Source organism: Phaseolus vulgaris, chromosome 3, assembly GCF_000499845.2.
Source record: "Phaseolus vulgaris cultivar G19833 chromosome 3, P. vulgaris v2.0, whole genome shotgun sequence".
In the NCBI taxonomy this organism is placed as follows: Eukaryota; Viridiplantae; Streptophyta; class Magnoliopsida; order Fabales; family Fabaceae; genus Phaseolus; species Phaseolus vulgaris.
The window spans coordinates 10,577,764-10,602,421 of record NC_023757.2 but is presented as its reverse complement, the minus strand read 5'-3'; the positions used below and the strand labels follow the sequence as shown (position 1 = coordinate 10,602,421).

At 33.8% G+C, this 24,658-nt stretch overlaps 1 protein-coding gene and 1 non-coding gene across 2 annotated transcripts; both read left to right on the top strand.

Annotated features, from left to right (window-relative positions):
- Positions 1-2,797: 2,797 nt before the first annotated feature.
- Positions 2,798-2,870, top strand: TRNAA-AGC (transfer RNA alanine (anticodon AGC)). The gene has a single exon. It is a non-coding gene; the product is annotated as a tRNA-Ala (tRNA).
- Positions 2,871-10,143: 7,273 nt separating this feature from the next.
- LOC137805810 (protein NRT1/ PTR FAMILY 4.6-like) lies at positions 10,144-23,193 on the top strand. Its single transcript, XM_068605727.1, has 5 exons — positions 10,144-10,209; positions 10,306-10,414; positions 10,530-10,747; positions 21,466-21,897; positions 22,010-23,193. The coding sequence occupies exons 1-5, from the start codon at positions 10,207-10,209 to the stop codon at positions 22,964-22,966; spliced, it is 1,719 nt and encodes a 572-aa protein (XP_068461828.1). The 5' UTR covers positions 10,144-10,206; the 3' UTR covers positions 22,967-23,193.
- The last annotated feature ends 1,465 nt before the right edge of the window (positions 23,194-24,658 follow it).

Below are 24,658 nucleotides of genomic sequence, written 5' to 3'. Positions count from 1 at the left end.
ACAACCTTCTCTTTGGAAACACCACACAGATCAAAATACCCTCTTGATCTGCACCACAAAACTTTATTGAATTACAAAGATTAAAAGAAGAGGAAAGAGTACACCCGGATCAATTCACAAAATTGAAAAATGACTTTACACACAACAGACTTATTCCTCTTGAAGAAAAGTCCAAAGCCTTAGGCAATATTGGAAAACTGAATTCAAATTTGCAATTTAAATCTCTTTGTAAAGTGTATTTAGCTAGGAGTATAAAATCCTTTTTATAGACTCCAAGTAGTCGTTAAAATTATTAAAAACAGAACCCAAAGTAGTTTGAAAACCAGTCAAAACAGATTTAACAGACAGTAAATTCAACCAAAGTCAAATTGTTTCAAAACTCTTTCAAAAGCTTCTAAGTGTAAAACAACCGATTGAAACGATTAATCAACTGATTGTTTTTCCACTTGTCTTTGAAAACTTATCTTTTTAAAAGATCAAATGGCCTTAGATCAATTCTAGAAGTGGATTACAATTTCAAACACTACAAAATACTCAACTAAACAAGCAGTAGCAGAACTTCAAACAATTCTTCAAGATTTAGAGTCATCAACGCCTTTGTTCAACACTAACCTCTTTCCCTGCGCGCTCACTTGGTTTTTCATTTTTTCAAGGTTTCCTCTCTTCACTGTCATTGGTACATCATTTTCTTGCATCTTTCTTTGTTTGTTAGTTTTTTCTTCCATTTTTGGTTGTTAATGGTACAACTTGTCTCAGGTATTCAGTCTTTGTTCAAGCTCCATTGTTCTCTTGTTTTTGGTTTCCTCCGTTACTGACGATGGTTCCTCCGCTGCCACCAGAGCTCTTTGACTTCTCCTTATTACCTTTTGGTTGCACTCTACCACCAGATTAGGGATGTTAGTGATTAGGGTTTATTATTAATATTAATAAAATTTTATATTTAATTTTAGGATTTATAATTAATATTATTTTAGTTAATAATATTTAAGTTAAATAATTAAGATTAATAAATTTAATAGTTATCGTATATATGATTTTATAATTAATATCATTTTAGTTAATGTTCTTTTATTTATATAATTAATATGAACATAATTTTAGTTTTAGAATTAATTTTAGTTAGATTATTATTTAAATGATTAATTTGATCATAATTTTTTTAATTGCATTTATAATTAAATTTGTTTATTTATTAAATTGTATATATAATTAAAAAATTAAATTTTTTGAATTGCATGTATATTTATAATTCTTTAATACGTGTTGATATTGATTTTAAGGATGTCTGACCCTCGACAAATTGTTATGTTTTGGATTGTGAGATCCAAATTTAGTAAACTTTCGTTGAGAGATCCTTAGTTTCCCGTTGAGATTTAATACATGCATTTGTCTACTACTTCTAAATTATATATTTTTTTAAACATTTTACAATTGCAGAGGTGATTGTAGCCATAGTAATTGTATTGAGTCTTGAATTGTCTTGGTGTACAGTTTGGGAAGAGCAATAATTTTTTATTAATTCTCTTAAATACATAATTTGTAATCTACATGTCATATATTTTACGTATTTTTGGTTCATAGCATTTTGTGTTGTTCTTCGGGTTCATATTTGATTGTGGAGATTTCATGCTACCTGAAGACCAATGTAAAATGTTGTCGAAATTTCGTGAAATATAAGGAATGTTGATTAGAGTGTATGTACTATTGAATTATAATAAAAGTGAATATTCTCGAATAGGATAGGTTCATACTTATAATAAAAAAATGTGAGATTTTACATGCATTAGTCAACACCTTAAGGACCATTACAAAACATACATATGGATCGAGATTGAATTAATTTAGTCTGCATAAGTGATGAGTACGAAAGAAGAGTAGAAGAATTTATAAAATTTACGCAACCTAATGCCAACACTAGTGGTGATGGAGTAGTTAAGGTGTTTGTGCATTAATTGTTTGAACAAGAGAAAATTAGATGTTACCAAGATCAGGAAGCACCTTCTATGTGATGAGTTTCTACGATCTTATACAACTTGGACATGACATGGTAAATTATTACATTTACCAAGTGTGTCTGTATCCCAAGAATATGTTCAATCCACCATGGATGATGTAGTGGATGATGATCGATTGGAAGACATGATTTGTAATGTTGGAGCCTTTTTTTTTTTTGCAAAAACACATAGATACGAAAGTATGTCAACCGATGAAAAGACTCCTTTAAGAGTGTTATATACCATGGATACAATTGTGTTCATAATTGTTGCCTATAGTGACTCAGACTACAATTTTGACTATAATAGTAGTCTACAGTGGATCCATACAATAAATGGTATAAGCAATATCATTCTCTATTATCTAGGTCTTATATATTTTTATTTCACATACAGGTGACATTTTTATTAATAATCGTCACTTGTATTTGTGTAACAAACTTCAATTGTTTAACCCTCGTTTATAATTCATAGATGATGTGCTCATATACTTCAGTTATAAAGTTCTCGTCTAAAATGTTTAAAAACCTCTATTTAAAAGCATTTTTATAGTAATGTTGATTTACTCTCTTTTTTTCTCGTAATGAGGGTATGAATAAAATTTTAAACGTTATATTATTTACAACCCCATGTAATATTTTACTTTATACGTCAATTATTTCATGTACACTTTTAAAATTAAATAATCCCTTACAATGTAAGAAAAACCTTATATAAATACAATTTCTAGAAAATAAAAGTCAGATAAAAGGAATTTATTGTTATAATAGTTCTTATAAATAAAATGATTAATTATTTAACATGGGGATGTAGCTCAGATGGTAGAGCGCTCGCTTAGCATGCGAGAGGTACGGGGATCGATACCCCGCATCTCCAATTATTTAGTTTTTTAGTTTTCTACAAAATAGAAAAATGTCTGAATAGTACTTAAGACTAAAGTAAATTTGAATTACTAAAATGATATGAAACCGGAGTCAACAAAATAATTGGTTTGGTGTTTAGTTTTAAAAACACCATAGAAAAGATAAGCAATATTAATAGAAGAGGTAAAAAACTTTATTCTTTCTATTATACAATAAATTATGAAAAAAAATTACCTCAAATACAAAATTTCCAAAACACAAAATATTCACTAATGTTATAATTATTAGGTCACTATTAATGCAGTCACTGTTGTCATAATTTTACTCTCAAAATATTTTATTATATTAATAATTAGTATAAAATTAGATTTAAATATTTTGTATTACTAAGAAAATGATTCACATAAATTACTTAACTGGAATTTATAATTAAGTAAATATTGAAAGAACTTAAAATAACTAATATGTCACAACTACTTAAAATATTCAACAAAATAAAAAAAAAAAAGTCAGTGTAACATTCTTAATTTTAATTTTATAGTAATAACTAGTTTATCATGATTCTCATAAAAAATTTAAAGAAAATATTAAAATTTTAATATATATATATATATATATATATTAATATATTAAATTACTTAACTGAAATTTATAATTAAGTAAATAAAGGTTTTAAAATAAACTTAAACATTAAGTATAATAAAAACTTTATTTAAAAAGCTATTTGAAAGAACTAAAAATAACTAATCATCTTTATTATGACATCACAACTACTTAAAATATTTAACAAAATAAAAAAAAAGTCAATGTAACATTCTTAATTTTAATTTTATAATAATAATTAGTTTATCATGATTCTCATAAGAAAGTTAAAGAAAATACGAAAATTTATATATTAAGAATTTTAAATAAATTTCCCAAAAACAAAATTTGAAAGCAATAAAATAATAATTTTATAATAATAATAATTTTATAACAATAACAATAATATTTTATGCAAACATATTCAACATTTTCTTCTACAAAACTGTAGTTCTAGAAACGGGTTGAATAAAGTTTTTAAAAAACTTTGAAAAACATTTTCTTAAGAAGGGTAAATCGGATGAAACAGAAGTTATATATAATGGTTCTAAAACGCTTTCATAAATATTTTAAAATACTTTTAAAAGAGATAATCAAATGGAATTGTGATATATATGAGAAGAGATTAATAATAACACAATTTTTATACTAGTTCACCACATTTGACTGTTCTTTACTAATTGTAAAGGATTTCATTAATTAAATAAATTATAAGGGTTATTATTGTCAATTCCAACTAACAAATATATAAAAAAAATTATTGGTTATTTGAGTAGACAATGCCTCATCAGATTAAATACATAAAACCCTTTTAAGCTATTTGCTAAAATTTTCCGTCAGACCTCTCTAGGCAAATTATATATATACTACGTGTCAAAATTCCTATGCATTTAAGCATGAGTACATAAGGTCTTTCTAGGTAAAATAAACTAAGTCCTCCCATGTTATCTATTAAAACTCCTCTTGAGTTTAAACACAAGTACACAAAGCTTCTCTAAACAAAGTATACAAAATTTCTTCTTCCTGTTGTCACTACTGAAATCACCACCGGATCATTGCCATATGGAACGACATCTTGGCGGTCGGCTTTGGAGAAGACGAGGTCAACATCGGGACCATGAATGGACACATCGTGCCCCTGATCACCTCCCGGGGTTGCTGACGTCGAAGCCCCCTGCGGTTCTTGGAGGTAGTCCTTCAAGAATCCGCTCTTCACTAGTTCGTCCAACTGGTACCCTAGTGACAAGCAGTTGCGTATGGCGTGGCCATAGGCTTGGTGGAATTCACACCAAACGTTCTTGTTGGGCCCCAACTTTTTTGTCAGTCTTTGGGGGTGTCTTCATCCTTTCCGCTATGTTAGGAATAGCGATCAACTCCTTCAACTCTACTCGAAAATTATGCCTGGGGGCGCGTCCTCCCTTGTGCGTGCCCTAGTCTGGGCTTCCTGGTCTCGTAGGGTTGCTGATTCCCCGGGGCCTTCTTCTCTGTCGTCGCCTCATGCACCCTCATGGGTTGAGGTCGACCTCTTGATCGAGGTCGGATGGGACCAACGCTACTGCCTTTCTCTGTGACCCGATCTTCCGCGACGATGTGTGCCATAGCCCGACGCCTGATCTCGCAGGATGTCTTCGGGCAATATCTAATCAGTGAGTCGCTGAAGGGCTATGGCAACACTCCTTAGGTGAAGGCGAGCACTGTCATGGCTTCATCCTTGGTGTTTAGCCTCACCACTTGGACCCCAAACTTGTTTAAGAACTCTTTTAAGGACTCTCCCTGGTATTGCTTTATGTCAAAGACATCGTAAGAGATTGGAGGGGGAGCCCTGTTCACAAGGTACTGTTCTCTAAACAACGTTGAGAATTTGTCGAAGGAAGTAATGTGTCCGTCAAGGAGACTGACGAACCATTCCAACGTCGCGCCAGCCAACGTGCTCATAAATAGCTTGCAGTACACAACATCAGAACCTCTTGACAGCATCATCTGGGTGTGGAACGCTGTGAGGTGAGCCTTTGGGTCTTCTACACCCGCGAAGGTGACCTTCAGGGCCATGGAAGTGGTTGGTATCACAACGTCCATGATTTCTTGAGAGAACGACATAAGGCGTGCCCTAGGTGGTATGGATGCATCCACTGCGCGCTCCCTTGCAAACTCCTGCGCAGTTCCTCATTGGTTATGCGTAGCTCTTCGTTGCTCACCTGTGACGCGGCTAGGTCAACCTGAAAACGATCTTGGTCGACCCTAGATGCCGCTACCGCCTTCTGAAGGGAACATATTGTCTCCATCATTTGCTGTAGAGTAACGTTCTCCCCTCCTTCGGCCGCGGTTGATCCTTGCCTCGCACTCCTCATATTGCTGGTAAACTATTAACATGATTGTGAGTGGGACTTAGTTTTATCAAGCCCCACAGTGGGCGCCAAATGTTCTCACCGGTTGACTCGAACGACAGTCTCTAGCCCGGCTGTCTCCACCTGAGAATCGAACTTTCTTAGGTTGAAGAACCTCTCACCTGCAAAGACAAAGGGCGCCTTTACGACCGTTTGCACTCCGACGCTCAAGTCAGTATTGGGGCAAAGAAACAATAAGTGAATAAAGTAGTTTCAGTCTTAGAAATAGTGTATCTTCCTAGAGTTCTTACCACCCTTTATAGAAGTTGTAACTAGGGTTACTTTTGTTCTGTTACCCGTATCAAGGGTTCCTGGGAGAACTTCCTTGCGCCGCTATTACACAATCTTAGCGTAATCTAACATAAAACTTCCCTTTACTGGAGTGCAACGACTAACAGTATGGCCGCCAAGGTACCACCAACTCATGCACCAATGCTGTGTGGCCATCTGCTCTATGGGTGCCCTAAGTAATCACGTGCCATGCATGCAGTCTTCCCTTGGAAACCCTAACCCTAACGGGCATCAACGCCTCCAAGGAACACTTGTTTGTGTCGTACTCGAATGTACACACCCCATGCATGATCCTCTCGTAACTTAGGTTTTTTCTTATATCTGGGTGTTTAACTGGTATCTTATATGATTTCTGGGACCCACCGTATGTGACCCACCATTACTATCAGCGATGTCCGATGTCTGATGTCTTTCTCTGACGCTGATGTCTGGGATCTTTCTCTGGCGTCGAGGACAAAGGATACAATAATATTTAATAATATTAATTACATTTAATTATATTAATAATATTTAATAAAATTAATAAAATTAATAATATTTAATAATATTAATAATATTTAATAATATTAATAATGTTAATAATATTTAATAATATTTAATAATATTAATAATATTTAATAATATTTAATAATATTAATAATATTTAATAATATTAATAATATTTAATAATATTAATAATATTTATTATTATATTTAATAATATTTAATAATATTAGTAATATTTAATAATATTAATAATATTTAATAATAATAATAATATTTAATAATATTAATAATATTTATTATTATATTTAATAATATTTAATAATATTAGTAATATTTAATAATATTAATAATATTTAATAATAATTAATAATAATTAATAATAATTAATAATAATTAATAATATTAATAATATTAATAATATTAAGAATATTTAATAATATTAAGAATATTTAATAATATTAAGAATATTTAATAATATTAAGAATATTTAATAATATTAAGAATATTTAATAATATTAAGAATATTTAATATTAAGAATATTTAATAATATTAAGAATATTTAATAATATTAATAATATTTAATAATAGTAATTATATTTAATAATATTAATAATGTTTAATAATATTTAATAATAATAACAATATTTAATAATATTGATAATATCTAATAATATTAATAATATTCAATAATATTTAATAATATTAATAATATTGAAAAATAGTAATAATATTAATAATATCCATAATATTTAATAATATTGATAATATTTAATAATATTGATAATATTTAATATAATTGATAATATTTAATATAATTGATAATATTTAATATAATTTATAATATTAAATATTATTCATAATATTTAATTTTATTCATAATATTTAATATTATTCATAATATTTAATATTATTGATAATATTTAATTTTATTCATAATATTTAATATTATTGATAATATTTAATTTTATTGATAGTATTTAATATTATATATATTATTGGTAATATTTAATATTATATATATTATTGATAATATTTAATAGTATTGATAATATTTAATAATACTAATAATATTTAATATTATTGATAATATTTAATAATATTAATAAAAGTTTGATATTATTGATAATATTTAATAATATTAATAATATTTAATATTATTTATAATATTTAATAAGATTTAATAATATTATTATTAGATATTGTTAATAATATTAATAACATTTTTATAGTAATTAATAATGTTATTAATTTGAATAATAATAATATTAATGAAATTAATAATATGAATAATATGAATAATATTTATATTATTTATTATATTATATTATAATCATATTAATAAATATTATAACAATCATAATTTAATAATAAAATTTGACTGTTAAATGGTTAAATGGTTAAAGTTTATTTGATTATACTCAAGAATCTTCCACTTAAAGCATTAAGAGAATATTTATTTCCTAATATATTGAGACTTCTTATATTTTTTTTAGAAACTTAGTAGTTCTATATATAAAAGTGTAAAATAAAATAGGAAAGGTCAAATCCTTATTTATATATTTTGTGGATAACCACGATTATAATTTTAAAAATCAACTTTAACGCATTGCTTTTTTATTTTTCTTTTCCTATGGGTTCACCTTTTCTAATTTTTATGAAAATATTTATTTTATTTTTAAGCCACTCAGATCATTTTAATTAAATTAAATAAGTAATTATATTATATTATTTTTATTGTTTAAAAAAATGACGTTTAAATTTTGTTCTTAATCACTCTCATTTATGAATAATTAATCATGGTGGTTTAGAAAATGAAGTCAATTTACGGTTATGAATTCAAATTATTCTTTCAAATTCATGAAAATAGATTAACGATTTTGAATTCATTGGTCCTGTAATACGCTCAAAGCCGTTTAAATGGTTGCGAAAGTTTTCAAAGTCAAGTCAAAATAACGAAAATATATTACTCGGAAAATATTTCTATATTATATATTATACAACATTTCTGATATTATATATACATATACTAAATACTTCCTTAATTTATATATGATAATATTCAATTAATAAAAATATCTTTGCTTTTTCAAATACTGCCAACGTCTCCGAGTATAGTTTTAGTCTTACTAAAAAAACACTTCAAGTGGACTCGTGTTCTTATATTTAAAATTATTTTTTATCTTAATAAAAGTAATAAATTTATTGTAAAAAATCAGACTATTTTAAGAAAGCTATGGCTCTTTGAAATCTCTAAACTTTTAGTAAAATTTGAGAAAAAAAATATTACGATCCATGTGAATTGGATGCAAGAATGAGGGTAATGATAGAGTTGTTTTAGGTTTAAGGTTACTCTTAAATTTATTTGAAAAGCAAATCTTTGATCGTGATGAATGTTGTTCCTATCCAACTTTATCATAATGATCGAATCTTTATCCAAACTTTTAGTATTTTAATGTACTTACTTCAGTTTTATACTAATTTTCAATATGTTTTTTTTTCTTTTTTGAGTTCAAATTATCCTTTTGTCAATTATGAGTGTCTTTAAATAATGTGAGTGAGAGATGTCTTCTTTCTCTTTTTCAATCGTCCTATAAATGTTTTAAAGGTCATTTCATCAAGAGCTGACCTTCTCCTAATGAACCCAGTATGCTAGAGGATTTTTCTCTTTATTAGACCCAAAACCCTCATGTTCAAACTATTCCAAAGTTAGATTTGTCTTTGGTTTCTCATGATTTCGTATTGTGTTGTCTTGTGGAGGAAGGAAAATTTTTACACAAACTCTAATTTGTTCTTGTTCAAAGTAGTGACTTTAAGCCAGTAAATTCAAGTATTTTTTTCCTTCTCGGATATGTCATATTTAAAGGGATTTTTTCTTCTCACTATTTAATGGATAACTTTTAAGTACTTCGAAAGGTAGGAGATGTGGGATAAAAAAAAATAAGTTTTGGAATCCAAGAATTTAGTTGTTGTTCAAGCTCCCAAAAATTCGTTAACAAAATCATTGTTTCCACCAATCTTGCTAGGTCTAGAAGAGATGACACCCTATGATCGACATACTCATCACCTAATGGATGATCCATGATTGACAAACATATCGTCTAAAGGGTGATGTTCCATTACCTAACGCTTATACCTTAGACTTCTCAACATTATAATGAGGTGTCCCCTCCACCATTTATTTAGTCAGTCGTGACTTTCCCTAAATCTAGAATGATGCATCCTTTTTAATTAATATTTTCCATGTGATGATATATGATTGTTAGATTTTGTTTAATATCCATAGTAATGTCTAACATAAGTTTATAAAGAAAATCTTAAATTTTATCACCCACATAAATAAATAAAACTTAAAAAAAAAAATACAATTAGAGATGAAGGGGTAAATGGACATAATATAAAGAAAACAAATTTAAAATTATATAAAAATTACAAAATAATTAAAGAACAACAATTTTCTAAAATGTATAAAGAGAAAGAAACACCATTCTTAAAAATGTAATACACTTTAGCTATAAGTGTGTTTTCCAAATTGCACCTTTCATTCACTTGGCCAAATCCCTTTTTCTCCCGTCTCTCACAAATCCAAACCTAAAAGGAAGAGAATTATGGTTGGTTTGCTTCCCTCAACCTCTTTCACTCTTCTCCTCTTTCTTTTTCTTCTCCATTAGTTTAATTTACACTTTCTTTTCAATTCTCATGAACAGGAACTAGAACAAAACCAAATAACCAGATGGGATGGCTATGTGAACTGGAGGAACAAACCTGCTCTTAGAGGGCGTCATGGTGGCATGCTTGCAGCCTCCTTCGTTTTGGGTTTGTCTCAGTGACTTTTGTAATCACAGTATTAAATCTTTACAATTCATGATATGAATCACAGAAATGGTGATAATACTTGCCCTAATTTGAAAGTGTGTATGTGTTTGTGCAGTGGCGGAGATATTGGAGAGTCTGGCATTTGTAGCCAATGCAACCAATATGGTGTTGTACATGATTCAGTACATGCACATGTCGCCTTCAACATCTGCAAACACTGTCACTAATTTCATTGGAACGGCCTTCCTCCTTGCCCTCCTTGGAGGTTTCTTATCTGATGCTTTTCTCACCACTTATCAAACCTTCCTCATTAGTTCAGTTCTTGAACTTCTGGTATGCACCCTCAAACTTTTCTTTCTGTCCTTTTTATTCCCTTTCTTTTTGCACAAAAATTATCGTTGGTTCTTAAGAGATTTTCAAAACAAAATAACTATATCTTTCCTTTTTACTTGCTTTCTTTTTGCTGCATTCTCTCTGTCAGAAAATTTCTTGAAGGAAAATGGTTTTTTACACTTCATGCTTCACCTCACACTCACTAAATATTAATATTTTAATCATTTTTAATTTTTTTAATTTTAAAATTTATTTTAACATTTTACATTTTACTTATATTTTTATTAAAAATATTTTTTTATTTTTAATTTTTTTATTATAAATATTAATATTTTGATGTGGTCATAAAGTGGACACGAGTGTAAAAATATCATCACCCTTTCTTGACATCCTCTCCATGATAATTTTCCTTGTTTTATGGTTTGGATGTTACAAAGTAAAAAACAGAAAAAAAAAAAAATGTGAGAAGATATGCAAAATTGCAAGCCTGAACTTCCACAGAAGGAAGATGGAATTCTACTTATTAATAAACATAAACTTTTAATTTTCTTTTTATGCAATTTTTTTATATATTTTCTTCTACTTTCTATACAAGCAGATTAAAAATATAGAAATTTTAATTTGATTTTCTTTGAATTAAATAATTTACAAACACACATTGGTGTAGAGAAGACTACCTGTGAAGTAGAAGTCAAACTATTCACTATAATATTTTTATAATACAAAATATTATTCACACACAATTCTCATTTAATATTTTTATTTTTTTTATTTAATGAAGTATATTATAATTAAGGAGACGTTGAATTATATTTTTTTCTAACAAAAATTACGTATTGAAGGATTGTTTTCTAAGTATAATAAAGTTTTTCAATTTTAATAAAGATTATCTAATTTACTCATTTAATTTACGAATGACAAAAAGATGGTTGTTGATTCAGTTATCCTTATTCACATTCATATCTTCGAAATGAAAATTTATTTTCATTCTCATTTCCATGATGAGTATAAAATTTGTGTCGATTCTTATCTCCATAAGGTAGGGGATATATTTGTATGGTCTCTTATTAATGAATAATGGTTTGAGTTTTTTATTTAATTATGATGATTCTATATTCATTTATGATATTTATGAACTTTATTTCATATATTAGTTGTTACTAAACATTTGAGGAAAGATAAGATAAGGACTTTAATGGTATTATTAATTATTACAGTATTTGACTTTATGTATTTATTAAATGTTTCTTACTTTTTTAATGGATTTTAATGGTGTTATTAATGATTATTTGACTTTACGTATGCATTCATCCATGGCTATATATTCATTTATAATATTTATCAACTTTATTCCATATTAATTGTTACTAAACATTTGGGGAAAGATAAGGACTTTAATGATATTATTAATTATTGCAATATTTGATTTCATGAATCTTTTAAATGTTTATTAACTTTTTATTCGTCATATTTTTGAAAGTTTTTTATTTAACTATTTATGATAACATTAATAATTTTTTTATCATTTATATTTTTACTTTTTCAAATATTCTTTAATTACTTTATTTATTATGTAAAAATGAAAATGGTAAAATAAAAAATAAAATAAAATTGATTATATTCCTAGATTTAAAAAAAAATGAAATATTAATCTATTTATTATGTTCATGAATTTTACTGTTATACTAAATATAATGTTTTATGAAAAAAAAATTCGTCTTTTACAAAACGATGATGCTTGCTAGTAAAAAAACGATTATACATTGAATGTTTTTCCAAGTCTATACATGACCAATACTCTATACACATTTAGAAGTAAATGAATAATAATTATAAGGAGGAAGAACATATTAGTGTATTTATAAAATTCAAAATATTAATCTTAAACATCGTATACATATTGATAGAGAAATTTAAAAGAATATAATAAAAAAAACTAAAGGTATCAGTTTGTAATTTCTGCTTGATCTTATCAATTTTAATAATCTATAGTATTTTATTTATTTATTTATTTATTTGAAATTTATAATTTTAATATATAGTGTTTAAATTATTAATTTTTAATTATTGCTAATGTCGTATGCTTGTTTTTTTGTTTTTTTTATCAGCAATGAATAAATAAAATTAAAGGATACTTCAGGGGTATCCCAACCCATATACAGTGACCTAAAGTAGACTTCCTATTTCATCCACAAAAGAAACTCTCCTTTATGGTTGGAGCATAACAACCTTAAAGTGAGAGAACCATACCCAAAAATATAACCAACAGGTTACCTCATAACATCATTCAGCTTTACCGAAACACCCAGAAACGAGGCCACCTACATTCACCTCGCCACACGACGAGTTACCCAAGCACGTTGCATAACTTTGGCGACCACCGACTACACACATATGGAGAACGCCACTTCCTCGACCGGCGATCATGTTGACCAACTTCGACGACCACCGACTACGCACGCATGGAGATCGCCGTTTCATCGACCGACGATCATGTTGATCTTTGCATAACTTCGACGACCACCGACTACGCATGCATGGAGATCGCCGTTTCATTGACCGGCGATCATGTTGACCAACTTCGACGACCACCGACTACGCACGCATGGAGATCGTCGTTTCATCGACCGACGATCATGTTGATCTTTGCATAACTTCGACGACCACCGACTACGCATGCATGGAGATCACCGTTTCATCGACCGACGATCATGTTGACCTTGTCTAACTTCGGCGACCACCGACTACACATATATGGAGAACGCCGCTTCAACGATCGGCGATCATGTTGACAACGCCGCTTCATCAACCGGCGATCATGTTGACCAACTTCGACGACCACCGACTACACACGCATGGAGATCGCCATTTCATCGACCGGCGATCATGTTGACCTTTGCATAACTTCGACGACCACCGATTACGCATGCATGGAGATTGCCGTTTCACCGACCGGCGATCAAGTTGACCTTGTCTAACTCCACAATATGGAGAACGCCGCTTCATCGATCGGCGATCATGTTGACATGGAGAACGCCGTTTCATCAACCGGCGATCATGTTGACCTTTGGATACCTTCGACATCCACCGACTACACACACATTGAGATCGTCGTTTTCACGTTTCATCCCCAAGTTATAACAGCTTCTACTCAGCTTGGATTCATAATAGCAAGCATGAAACAGGGACCATTTGTCCAGCAAAGCAGAAAAAGATTGGCCCCTCAAAACCAGAACCGATTCTCATGAAGAGCTGTACAAACAGCTTGCACAATCCATCCTTCCCAAACATCACCCAACATACCTATCCAAACATCACCGTGCACACAACATCGAGGCCCACATATAACACCCAACATTACCAGCGAACCCCCATTCAATTGTGGTTTCTCCCTATCGCAAACCCACTTGGATACCCTGCTTCATTTAGTTTTGGCTTGAACAAACCTTCAATAACCACCTTTTCTGCCATAAATAATCAGCGTACACCCAGCATGCATTGTATGGGATTTAAAAGCCAATCAGAAAAAGCATATGAAAAAGACCCTTTCCTATGTTTCAACCAAAGCCAAGACATAAGTTGAGTTGCTTGAAAGGCTTCCTCATGGTCAGGGACCCCTTGTTTGAAGATCACATTGTTCCTATGCTCCCATATACATCGAAGATTGGCCACCCACACTCCCTTCCAGACCTGGTTCTGCTTCTCGTTCAAATTAAACAGATGAAAATTCAGAAAATGGTTGCATAAGTCCCTGTTGTGTGCACCCATAACACCTATCCATGTATAGCAAAGCATCCAAACACGGTAAGCAAAGATACAATCCAAGAACAGATGCTGAGTAGTTTCTACTGACTGATTACATAAAACACACAAAGGAGAGTTCACCATAATCCCTCGTACCACAAGATTCTGGCGAGTTGGGATTCTGTCCAAGAGGATTCTCCAGGCTGTTACTAAAGCTTTTGGGAAAGCTTTGGTCTTCCATAATAGCCTAAAAACATCATAACTTGGTCTGATTCCTTGGTTGGCTAAAAGATCATATGCTGATCTTACCGAGAAAAAACCTTTGGGATCCCCATTCCAAGAGATAAAGTCCTTGGCCTCCTTATGCATAACAACCCTAAGTAAAACTTCTGATAACTCATCCTCCAGAATGGATTCCCAATGGAATCTCTCTCTTCTCCAGCTTAAGTTCCATCGCCACCCAAAACTGTCCCAATAACCAGTCTCACCCACCTTCATCCCTTGATTAAGAGAGATAGAGAACAACCTAGGGTATAACTCCTTGAGACTTTTGTTATTAACCCATGGATCCTCCCAAAAGCGCACTAAGTCCCCAGATTTAACATTCCATGTAATAGCTTGTTGGAACCAACCTTCCCCATTACCCTCCCTACATATTTTTTCTAAATCTCTCCACCACCAAGAGTGGTAGCAAGGTCGTGCATTGTTATAACCAGATATCGTTGAGTATTTGGACTCCAGAATATCTTTCCATTTCCCTTTCTCATCACTCATCAACCTCCATTTCCATTTCGCCATTAAGGCAAAGTTAAACTTCCTGACATCCTTGATACCAAGACCACCTTCTTCAGGGGGTTTACAAATGTTCCCCCAACTTACCCACGGTATAGATTTATTATCTCTACCCCACGCCCATAAAAAACTTCTCTGAATATTCCTGATTCTCTCACAAATCGTGACCGGGGCTTTAAAGAAGGACAGGTAGAAAAGAGGGATAGAGGTGAAGACTGATTTTATTAGGCATATTCTACCTGCCATGGATAGACACCTCCCTTTCCAAGTACTAAGTCTAGCACTGACTTTGTTGACAACCGGTTCCCAGAATTGTACCTTCCTTGGATTACCTCCTACTTCTAACCCCAAGTACTTGAAAGGTATCCGCATTGTGTTGCAATTAAGAGTCTTGGCGTAGGTCTCCAAGGTAAACCTGTCCACATTTATCCCAACCAATTTGGATTTCTAGAAGTTGATTTTCAAACCAGAAACTAGTTCGAAGCATCTGAGAATCGCCTTTATAGTGAAAACATTAAGGAAAGAATCCTCACACAGGAAGAGAGTGTCATCTGCAAATTGAAGCATGCTGCATTCTATTTCCCTCCTCCCCACCTTCACACCTGTTAGCATGTTTTGCTTAGACGCTTGTCTCACTAAACTAGCTAAACCTTCAGCAACCACAAGAAACAGAAAAGGCGCCATAGGATCACCCTGCCTTATTCCTCTTGATGGTTTAAATTCCTCTGTAGGGCTTCCATTAACGAGCACTGAAATGGAAGATGATTCTAGGCATCCTCTAACCCACCTCACCCATTTGCTATGAAAGCCTAGCCTCTGCAACATATCAAATAAGAAGTCCCACCTTACCGAATCGTAAGTTTTCTCGTAGTCCACCTTGAAGCAAAGAACACTCCTTCTATTCCTCCTAACCTCCTCCACCACCTCATTGGCCACTAGCATGCTGTCTAACAAGCCTCTATTCCTCAAGAAAGCAGATTGGTTTTCATCGATAACCAAATGAAGTACATCCTTCATACGACCAGCTAAAACCTTAGTCACGATCTTATAGAACATACCTACAAGGGATATAGGCCTGAATTGATCCAGAGACAGGGGGTCACACACTTTAGGTACCAAAGCAATGAAGGAAGCATTACAACCTTTTGGTATAACCCCAATATCTTGGAACAAGTTTACAGCTTCCATAACATCAGATTTGAGGATATCCCAGCAATTCCTAATGAACGTAAAGTTGAAATCATCCGGCCCTGGACTCTTTGATCCTTCACACTGCCACACAGCTTCTTTCACTTCTTCCTCTGTAAAACTCGAGACCATACTCAGGCTGATTTCCTGAGGGAGGGATTTGAACTCCACAGAGCCCAAGTTTACTCCGAAGTCTCGTGTAGCCGTGAACCTCTTTTCAAACAAAGCCTTAGCTTCCCTGCGAACTACTTCCGGTTCCTCACACCATTGCCCCCCGACCTGCACACCCTTGACTTCATTTTTAAGTCTTCTCCACCTGATGGTCGTATGATAAAATTTGGAATTCATGTCCCCAAACTTGTGCCAATTTGTTCTTGCCTTTTGCCTTGCGAGAGAGTCCAGTTTATTATCAATCATGCTCAGTTGGCTGAGTAATTCCATTCTTCTTATTCTATCGCTCTCCTCTAAGACATCATTATCGTCCCTAGCGTCAAGGATCTCAATATCCTTCAAGATTTGCTTTTGATTTTTCTGCAAGCATCCAAACACATTCTTGTTCCAAACTTTGAGGTCTGCCTTCAAATATTTTAGTTTCTCCTTAAGACTAGATATGTTGTTTCCCTGTCCATTATACGGCCCCCATTTCTCTTTCACAAACATCTTGAACCCAGGCTCCATGAACCAAGCGTCTATGGAGCGGAAAGGTTTTGGGCCCCAATCTTTGTCCCAAGACTTTGCCACAATAGCGCAGTGATCAGACACAATTCTTTGTTGCACATATTGCTTGTAGAATGGCCAGGTCTGGATCCATTCTTCAGAAACTAGGACTCTATCCAACCTACTTTTAGCGGTTCCATTTGGTTTGAACCATGTATATTTTTTGCCCACAGTTGGGATGTCCACCATACTGTTTTCATCAATAAAACTGTTGAAGCCACTTATTTCCTTCCTTTGGCTTGACCCAATTCTGATTCCTTTCCTTTCATCCTCCCTTCTTACAACATTAAAGTCTCCACAAAAACATCTAGCCATGTTCTGATAACTCCTCTTCAGTGATGTTATAGCTTCCCATAGAGAAATTTTTGCACTGAGGTTACAAGCTGCATAGATATTTACCACGAGACACAAACAATTAGAATTAATGTGCTGGCCTACTACTGCAATGAAACCTATCCCGACAGCATGCGAATGATAACAGAATTTATCTTTATGCCACATTGATAAGATGCTTCCTGCACCATTTTCACCTTCATAATGCACCCACCCTATATTACTGTCCCCCCAAAGAGAGAAACAGCGATTATCAGAGAAAGATACAGTTTTTGTCTCCTGCAGACATACAAATTCCACCCCCTCCTTGGCGATACAATGTTTCAAGTAATTAGCTTTCGTACCCCCTCCCAAGCCCCTGATATTAAGATTGAAGATGATCATAACTCAACATGACTAGTACCGTCCTCGGCATTCTTCTTTACTTCCTTATCCCTTTCCTCCATACTTTTCAATTCAACAACGATATTCACCTCCTCCCCGAAACACCTCACTCCTAGATGTTTACCCGCATCCCATATACGTTCAGATTCAGCTACACAATCCTCAACCATTAATTTGTTATTGCAGTGTTCAATATCATGGTCAGATTCAGCAAGGGAGCATCGACTTAACCTGGATGAAGAATTGACCCCGTAATGCAGGGGCCCAAAACCTCCCTTAGACCTCCATCGTAGGCATGACGGTTTCGTACCTTGTTCCCATAGTCCTCGTAGCCTCCGTACATTCTCCGACGTAATGGGTTCTTCTTCCGCAATTGGTAAAGCTTCATTATTGGTTGGGTCTCTCCTCCCCGACATGGAACTACCCACACTGCTTGGTTCACAATGAGACGCAGTATGGTTGGACGTATGGTTGTGTAGAAGTCCTCCTCTAGGCTCACCGTTTCGAATCGTGCCACCTGGATGAGGGGATCCGCAGGTAAGCTCCATGTATCTCCCTCCCAAGAAGTTAACCGAAGCCTCCTTCGTCGATTCCGATCCTCCACCACCCGTCGTCGTCGGAAACAAAAAATTCCTTTGCCCCGCTCGTCTGTGTTCCGTTTCCGTAACAACCCTAGCTCCTTGTTTCGTTAGGCCCAATACCCCACTATTGTTAAATTGGGCCTTAGAGAGAAAGCCCGTACTTAAATTGGGTTTGGGTAAAGAGGGGTTAAGGTTTTGGTTTTGAGAACAGTGAACTAAGTCAGATAAAGCATTGTGTAAAAGGGAGCATATAGAGTTGACTTTCTCTTGTACATGTAAAGCTGCCCCAATATCAAAACCCCCCTGCTCACGTATTATCTTATTAATGTAAGGTAAACTGTCTTTGCTCTGCCTCCCCCTTTCATACTGAGAAATTTTCCTTAATTGGCTTGACTTTACATGTGAGGTCTTTTCGTTGTCTCCCTCATCCTCCTCTCCCTGTCGAAAGGTGCCACCGGCAGCAATGTCCCCGCCTTCTGAGGCTTTGTCCGAAAACCTAGTTTCCTCAATGAAGGTGTCCGATGAAGATATGTTGTCCGAGGAAGAATAAATGGGTTCTTGGTACCTACATGCTCGTCCTCCTTGATCGAATTCCTCTTCAAAGATACTGATGTTGTAAATTTCACCATTTATCCGATACCCATTTGTGATTCCGATTCTACTCGTTTTGATCACCCGTAATTGGATTCACACATATTCAAGGTTTTCCCACTGCTCAGTTGCCTCATCGATGGATATCAGGTCTGCCATCTCTCCAATAATCTTAGACAAACAATCCTTGTTCCATAGGGAGAGAGGAAGGCCATAACACCTCGCCCATACTAACCTGTGGCTTACTACAAAAGAGGCCGACCAGGGTTCTAAGTCTTCGAACACACTCGTAAACCAGCTTTTATTCAGCTTGATGATGTCTTCCATCCGTTCTCCTTCCCTAGGGGTCAAGAGGACAAAGTTATCACCCAAATATCTCACCTTAATCATTGACATGCCTCCTTTGATGAACTCTTCACTTAAAGACACAAAATATAAGTTTGAAACCATTCGACCTACAACACTGGTTGACATCCAAGGGAGAATTTTTGATGTAGTTTCAATACATGGGCCCTTCCACTTATTCTATGGAGATTTCCGAACAACGTCAGCATAGGAATACCTCGCAGTATGGTCCTTACGTGCGTCCCTCCTCTTTACTTCTCTCCATTCCTCCTCTTCCTTCGATTGCACATTTCCATGGTTACGTTGATTCTTCCTCTTGTCTCCCACAAGAAGTGACCCAGCATGTTGAGAGTAATCAGATCTCCTATATTTTGGTAGATTAACATAGAGTTTCATATTACCAATGAAAATCTGATCCAGCTCCTTTTCCAGTTTAGACTCATTTGGAACGTGAAAGAATCTAACGAACCCAAACCGTCTTCCCCACCTGTTTCTGCGTCTGGAAATGAATACCTCCTTCACCCTTGCCCACCTCTGAAAAATCTTCAACATATCGTATTCACCATGAGAGCTTGGAAAATTTGAAAAGAAGAAAGTAGAAATTGAATGAGAAGACGATTGGGGTGAGCGTAAAGTACGTTTTCCCCTCTGCTCCTCCCTCCAACCACCTTGGCGCTGACTCCGTTCTCCGAAATGGCGCCGTTCACGCCATTCATTCCGTTCATTCCATTCATGTCGTACCCTCGCCAGCCCGTTCATTCCACTGTGCCTCATTTTCTTTTAGTGGACTTATCGTGTCACCTGCTATCGTATGTCGTATGCTTGTTATAAATGTAAAAAAAACTAATATAATTATTTTTATGATAAAATATTGTTTTAATAATAATAATTAAATATTTATTAATATTTTTAATATATCTTTTGAGTATATTAAAAGTAAAAGTAATTATGAAAATATATCAATAAAATTTATGTTATTTTCATATTTATCCATTAATTGAAATGTGTATTGATTAATGATAATAATAATAATAATAATAATAATAATAATAATAATAATAATAATAATATTATTATGACGTTATACTCATTTTTTTTTTAATTTAGTCCATATAAATTTGGTATATTCCATTACTATAAATATTTATTATTAATAAATTTAATATATTAATTTGAAATCACAACTTAATTTTAAGTTTTATGTTAAGGAAACTCACATATATAAAATTTAAAATTGTGGATTTTAAATAAGACCTTAAGAATAAAAATTACATTGTTGTCTTTTAAACATAAAAACCAATTAGAATATTAATAAGTATGAGTCTTGTAAAAACATTATTAAACTAAAAATGACAAAACAAAAGTCTTAAAAATAATATAACATTGGGACCTAAATAAAATTAAGACCTCATGCCTCAAAATCCTTGAAGCCATATAGTAGTGGCTAAGGTAGGAAAATTTGATGAAATCTATAGTGTAGTTAAAAATTGCTTGGTGCCAAAGCTAAATTTTTTTTCTCTATGATCTTACCTACAAACATTATTTGAATGAATATCCTCTTGTCATTTTTATTTATACTTTCTTTAATTTTTTTTATAAATTTTGCTGAATGATAGTTATAGCTCTTTTAAAATATAGTTTTTATATTTTTACAAGACAAATAATTATAACGAGATGACAATGAATTTTTAATATTGGTAACTTACAATAACTAATTATTTTTTTTTATTTTTTTTCTAAAAGATCTTTTATTTTAAAACTTTATTATTATTTTATTTTATTGAAGTGGTAATGAATACGTTTTTTGAAATAAAATAAGAAACTTGAGTGTTAATTTATATTAGTGTGTGTTTGAAACTAAAACGAAGGTAAGTATTATTTAAGAAGATTTGAGGAGAGGGGAATGAATTTGTCCTCTTTGTATAGAATTTGAATTTGAATTAAGTTGATAAAGATAGAAAAAGAGCATAGTGAATAGAAATTAAATAAAGAAAAAAAATTGTTACTGTGGTTTATGATGTTACAGAAGTATTTTACTTGCAGGGATTGATTGTGTTGACTGTACAAGCTCATGCGCCTTCACTGATGCCAGAAGCATGTGAGGCAGGAAGCAGATGCGATGAAGTGGGTGGCGGAAAAGCAGCAATGCTGTTTTGTGGGCTTTATTTGGTGGCTCTTGGAATTGGAGGAATTAAGGGTTCACTGCCATCACATGGTGCTGAGCAATTTGATGATAGCACCCCATCTGGAAGGAAGCAGCGATCAACCTTCTTCAACTACTTTGTCTTCTGCTTGTCCTTTGGTGGCCTTCTTGCTTGTACATTTGTGGTCTGGGTTGCAGACAACAAAGGGTGGCAATGGGGTTTTGGAATCTCTACTATAAGTATAGTTCTATCTATCACTGTCTTCTTCGCAGGCTCTGCCACTTATAGGAGCAAGATCCCTTCTGGAAGTCCACTTGCAACCATTTTCAAGGTACTAATCTGCTTAGTTCTAAGGAACTATGTGACTACTTTTTAGGTTTTGAGAGATTCCTACTTTTAAGAAGAGAAGGTAATCATCCCATGTATATTTATCTTGACTATAGGTACTGGTTGCTGCTTCCCTTAATAATGGTTGGTTCAGCAGAAGCTCTGGCGGTGCAGTGGTGAGTATGAGTTCAAGCCCTTGTAATGGAGTACCAGGCAATGAAAACAAGGACAGTGAAGCCCTAACAAATACCCTAAAATTTCTCAATAGAGCAGTTGAAAGCAACCCAAAGTATTCAACAATACAATGCACTGTGGAACAAGTGGAAGATGTGAAGATAGTGTTAAAAGAATTACCCATATTTGCTTGCACCATTATGCTAAACGCTTGTCTAGCTCAGCTAAACACTTTCTCTGTTGAACAAGCTGCAACTATGAACACCAAACTTGGTTCCTTTAAGGTGCCACCTGCCTCCTTAACAGTTTTCCCAGTTCTCTTCGTCATGGTCCTGGCACCAATTTATGACATGATCATCGTCCCACTTGCAAGAAAAGTGACCGAAACTGAGATCGGAATCACTCACCTCCGAAGAATTGGATTTGGATTAGTCCTCTCTATATTTTCCATGGCAGTGGCCGCGCTTGTTGAAGTAAAGAGGAAAAGGATGGCCATAAACTCAGGCCTTGTAGATGATGCAACCAAACCACTACCCATCTCATTCTTATGGGTTGCTCTTCAATACTTGTTCCTCGGTTCTGCTGATCTTTTCACCTTTGCTGGGTTGCTGGAATTTTTCTTCACAGAGACACCAATTAGGATGAGATCTTTGGCCACATCACTCACTTTTGCCTCTTTGGCTGTTGGATACTACCTAAGCTCAGCAATCGTATCAATAGTAAACAGTGTGACTACTAAGATCTCACACAGACCATGGTTATCTGGGGCCAACCTTAACCACTATCACCTAGAGAGGTTTTATTGGCTTTTGTGTCTGCTAAGCGTTTTGAACTTCTTACATTTCCTGTTTTGGGCTCTCAGATACAAATATAGAGGGAAAGGAACCACAACTGAATGAACAACACAAGCGGAGCTTTCCAAATTGTTTATGTATAACACCATATGGATCAAATTCTTCTCAAGCCAGTACTCTAGCTTTAGCCCTAGCATGAAAACTCAGTAGAAATGAAACAAGGAAGACGAGAAAGGATTATAAGGTGTCTTATGCTAGAATTGCAAAACTATTAAATTTGTTTACAACTATATTATAAATTTTTGAATAAATTATAAGTTAAATTAGTTGATAAATATGTTTATGCTATTTCTCTTTTAAGATGAAAATTTCATTCAACCTGTTAAAATTAATATTGATGGTGCTGCTAGGGATTCTCTTGGTCTTGCTACTTGTGTTGATATTTTCCGTCTCCGTTGAAGTATGCAAGAGTTTATTAGTGGTTCTCTGTTTTCTTTGATATTCAGACTATTTAGTTGTTGAGTTTTATGGAGTTATACATAAACAATTTGGAAAGCTCCGCTTGTTTTGTTCATTCAGTTGTGGAGTTATGGCTTGAATATTATTTTGTCTTGGTTTGCGATGTATTTACTGCTAGAACTAACGTTCCTTGGATTCTTACTAAGTAAAACACTTGCATTGATTACTCTGAGACAATTAGGTTTAGAATTTCTCACATTTTTCGTGAAGCTAATGCATGATTTTTTTTATCAACAAAAAATAATTAAATTAACAAGGGACCTCTTTAAGGTGTCTCAACCCATATACAAAACCAAAAACATGGAAATGCTACAAGAGTGCACTAAAACCCTGTCCAACCAATCCCAACACTTGGGCATTCAACTCCCAACAAACCAAATGCTAAATAGCTAAAAGACAAGTCCTATTTTACACCTACCAATAGCAGAACCAAAAACTGCTGCCTAACAAGTAAATACCACCTGCATAAAGAATCCACCAAAACTCCAGCCAAAACCATCACTCAGGACTGCCTTATTTAGTATTGTCGTGGGCCAAGCAAGTTCCAACCCGTTTTCACCTTCCAACAGCACCTTCCAAGTTCCCTACACCCTGCATCTACCGATCTAGATCCAGCAAAGTTGCTCTTCCATGCAACAGAGTAGTCCAGCTGATTAAGCCATGATCTCATCTATAGACACCGGCCATCCAAATCTCCAGCAGATCAGCTTCACAGAAGATGACACAATCTGCCATGGAGCTGAAGCAGAAGAGTAATAAAGAGGCCTGTGTCTTGAGCACACATGTGTTCACCATGACCCTTCAAGGGCTCTTGGAGACCTCACTGGCTTCAAAAACATTGCTCTTGCAACCATGGTGAGAAGAAATGGAGATGTAATAGGTGCTCCAAAGAAAAATGTTGTTCAATCAAATTGGAAGGCACACTTCCAAGACCGAGACACTTGTGGTCGTGCAACACAGATAAGGTCATAACAGTACAAGCTGTGATTGCAGCTCCTCCCCACTACACAAGCTTGTATTACCCGCACCATTTTGTGCAGCAAGACTCCCCTTGACAGCACACCAGCCGCCATTTAGCCCCACACCAGACTGCACCAGTACATTGCAGCACATCCTCAAGCATGCTTCGTTCAGATCTGTAACAGAATGCATAACTCCAGCAATGGAACTGTGTGTACTGTTGTTACCGCGGTAACTCATTGCACCTCTCAAGACTCCTCCATGTACCAACAAGCCAAAAAGACCAGCAACACAAGAATAAATAGAAAGACAACCTTA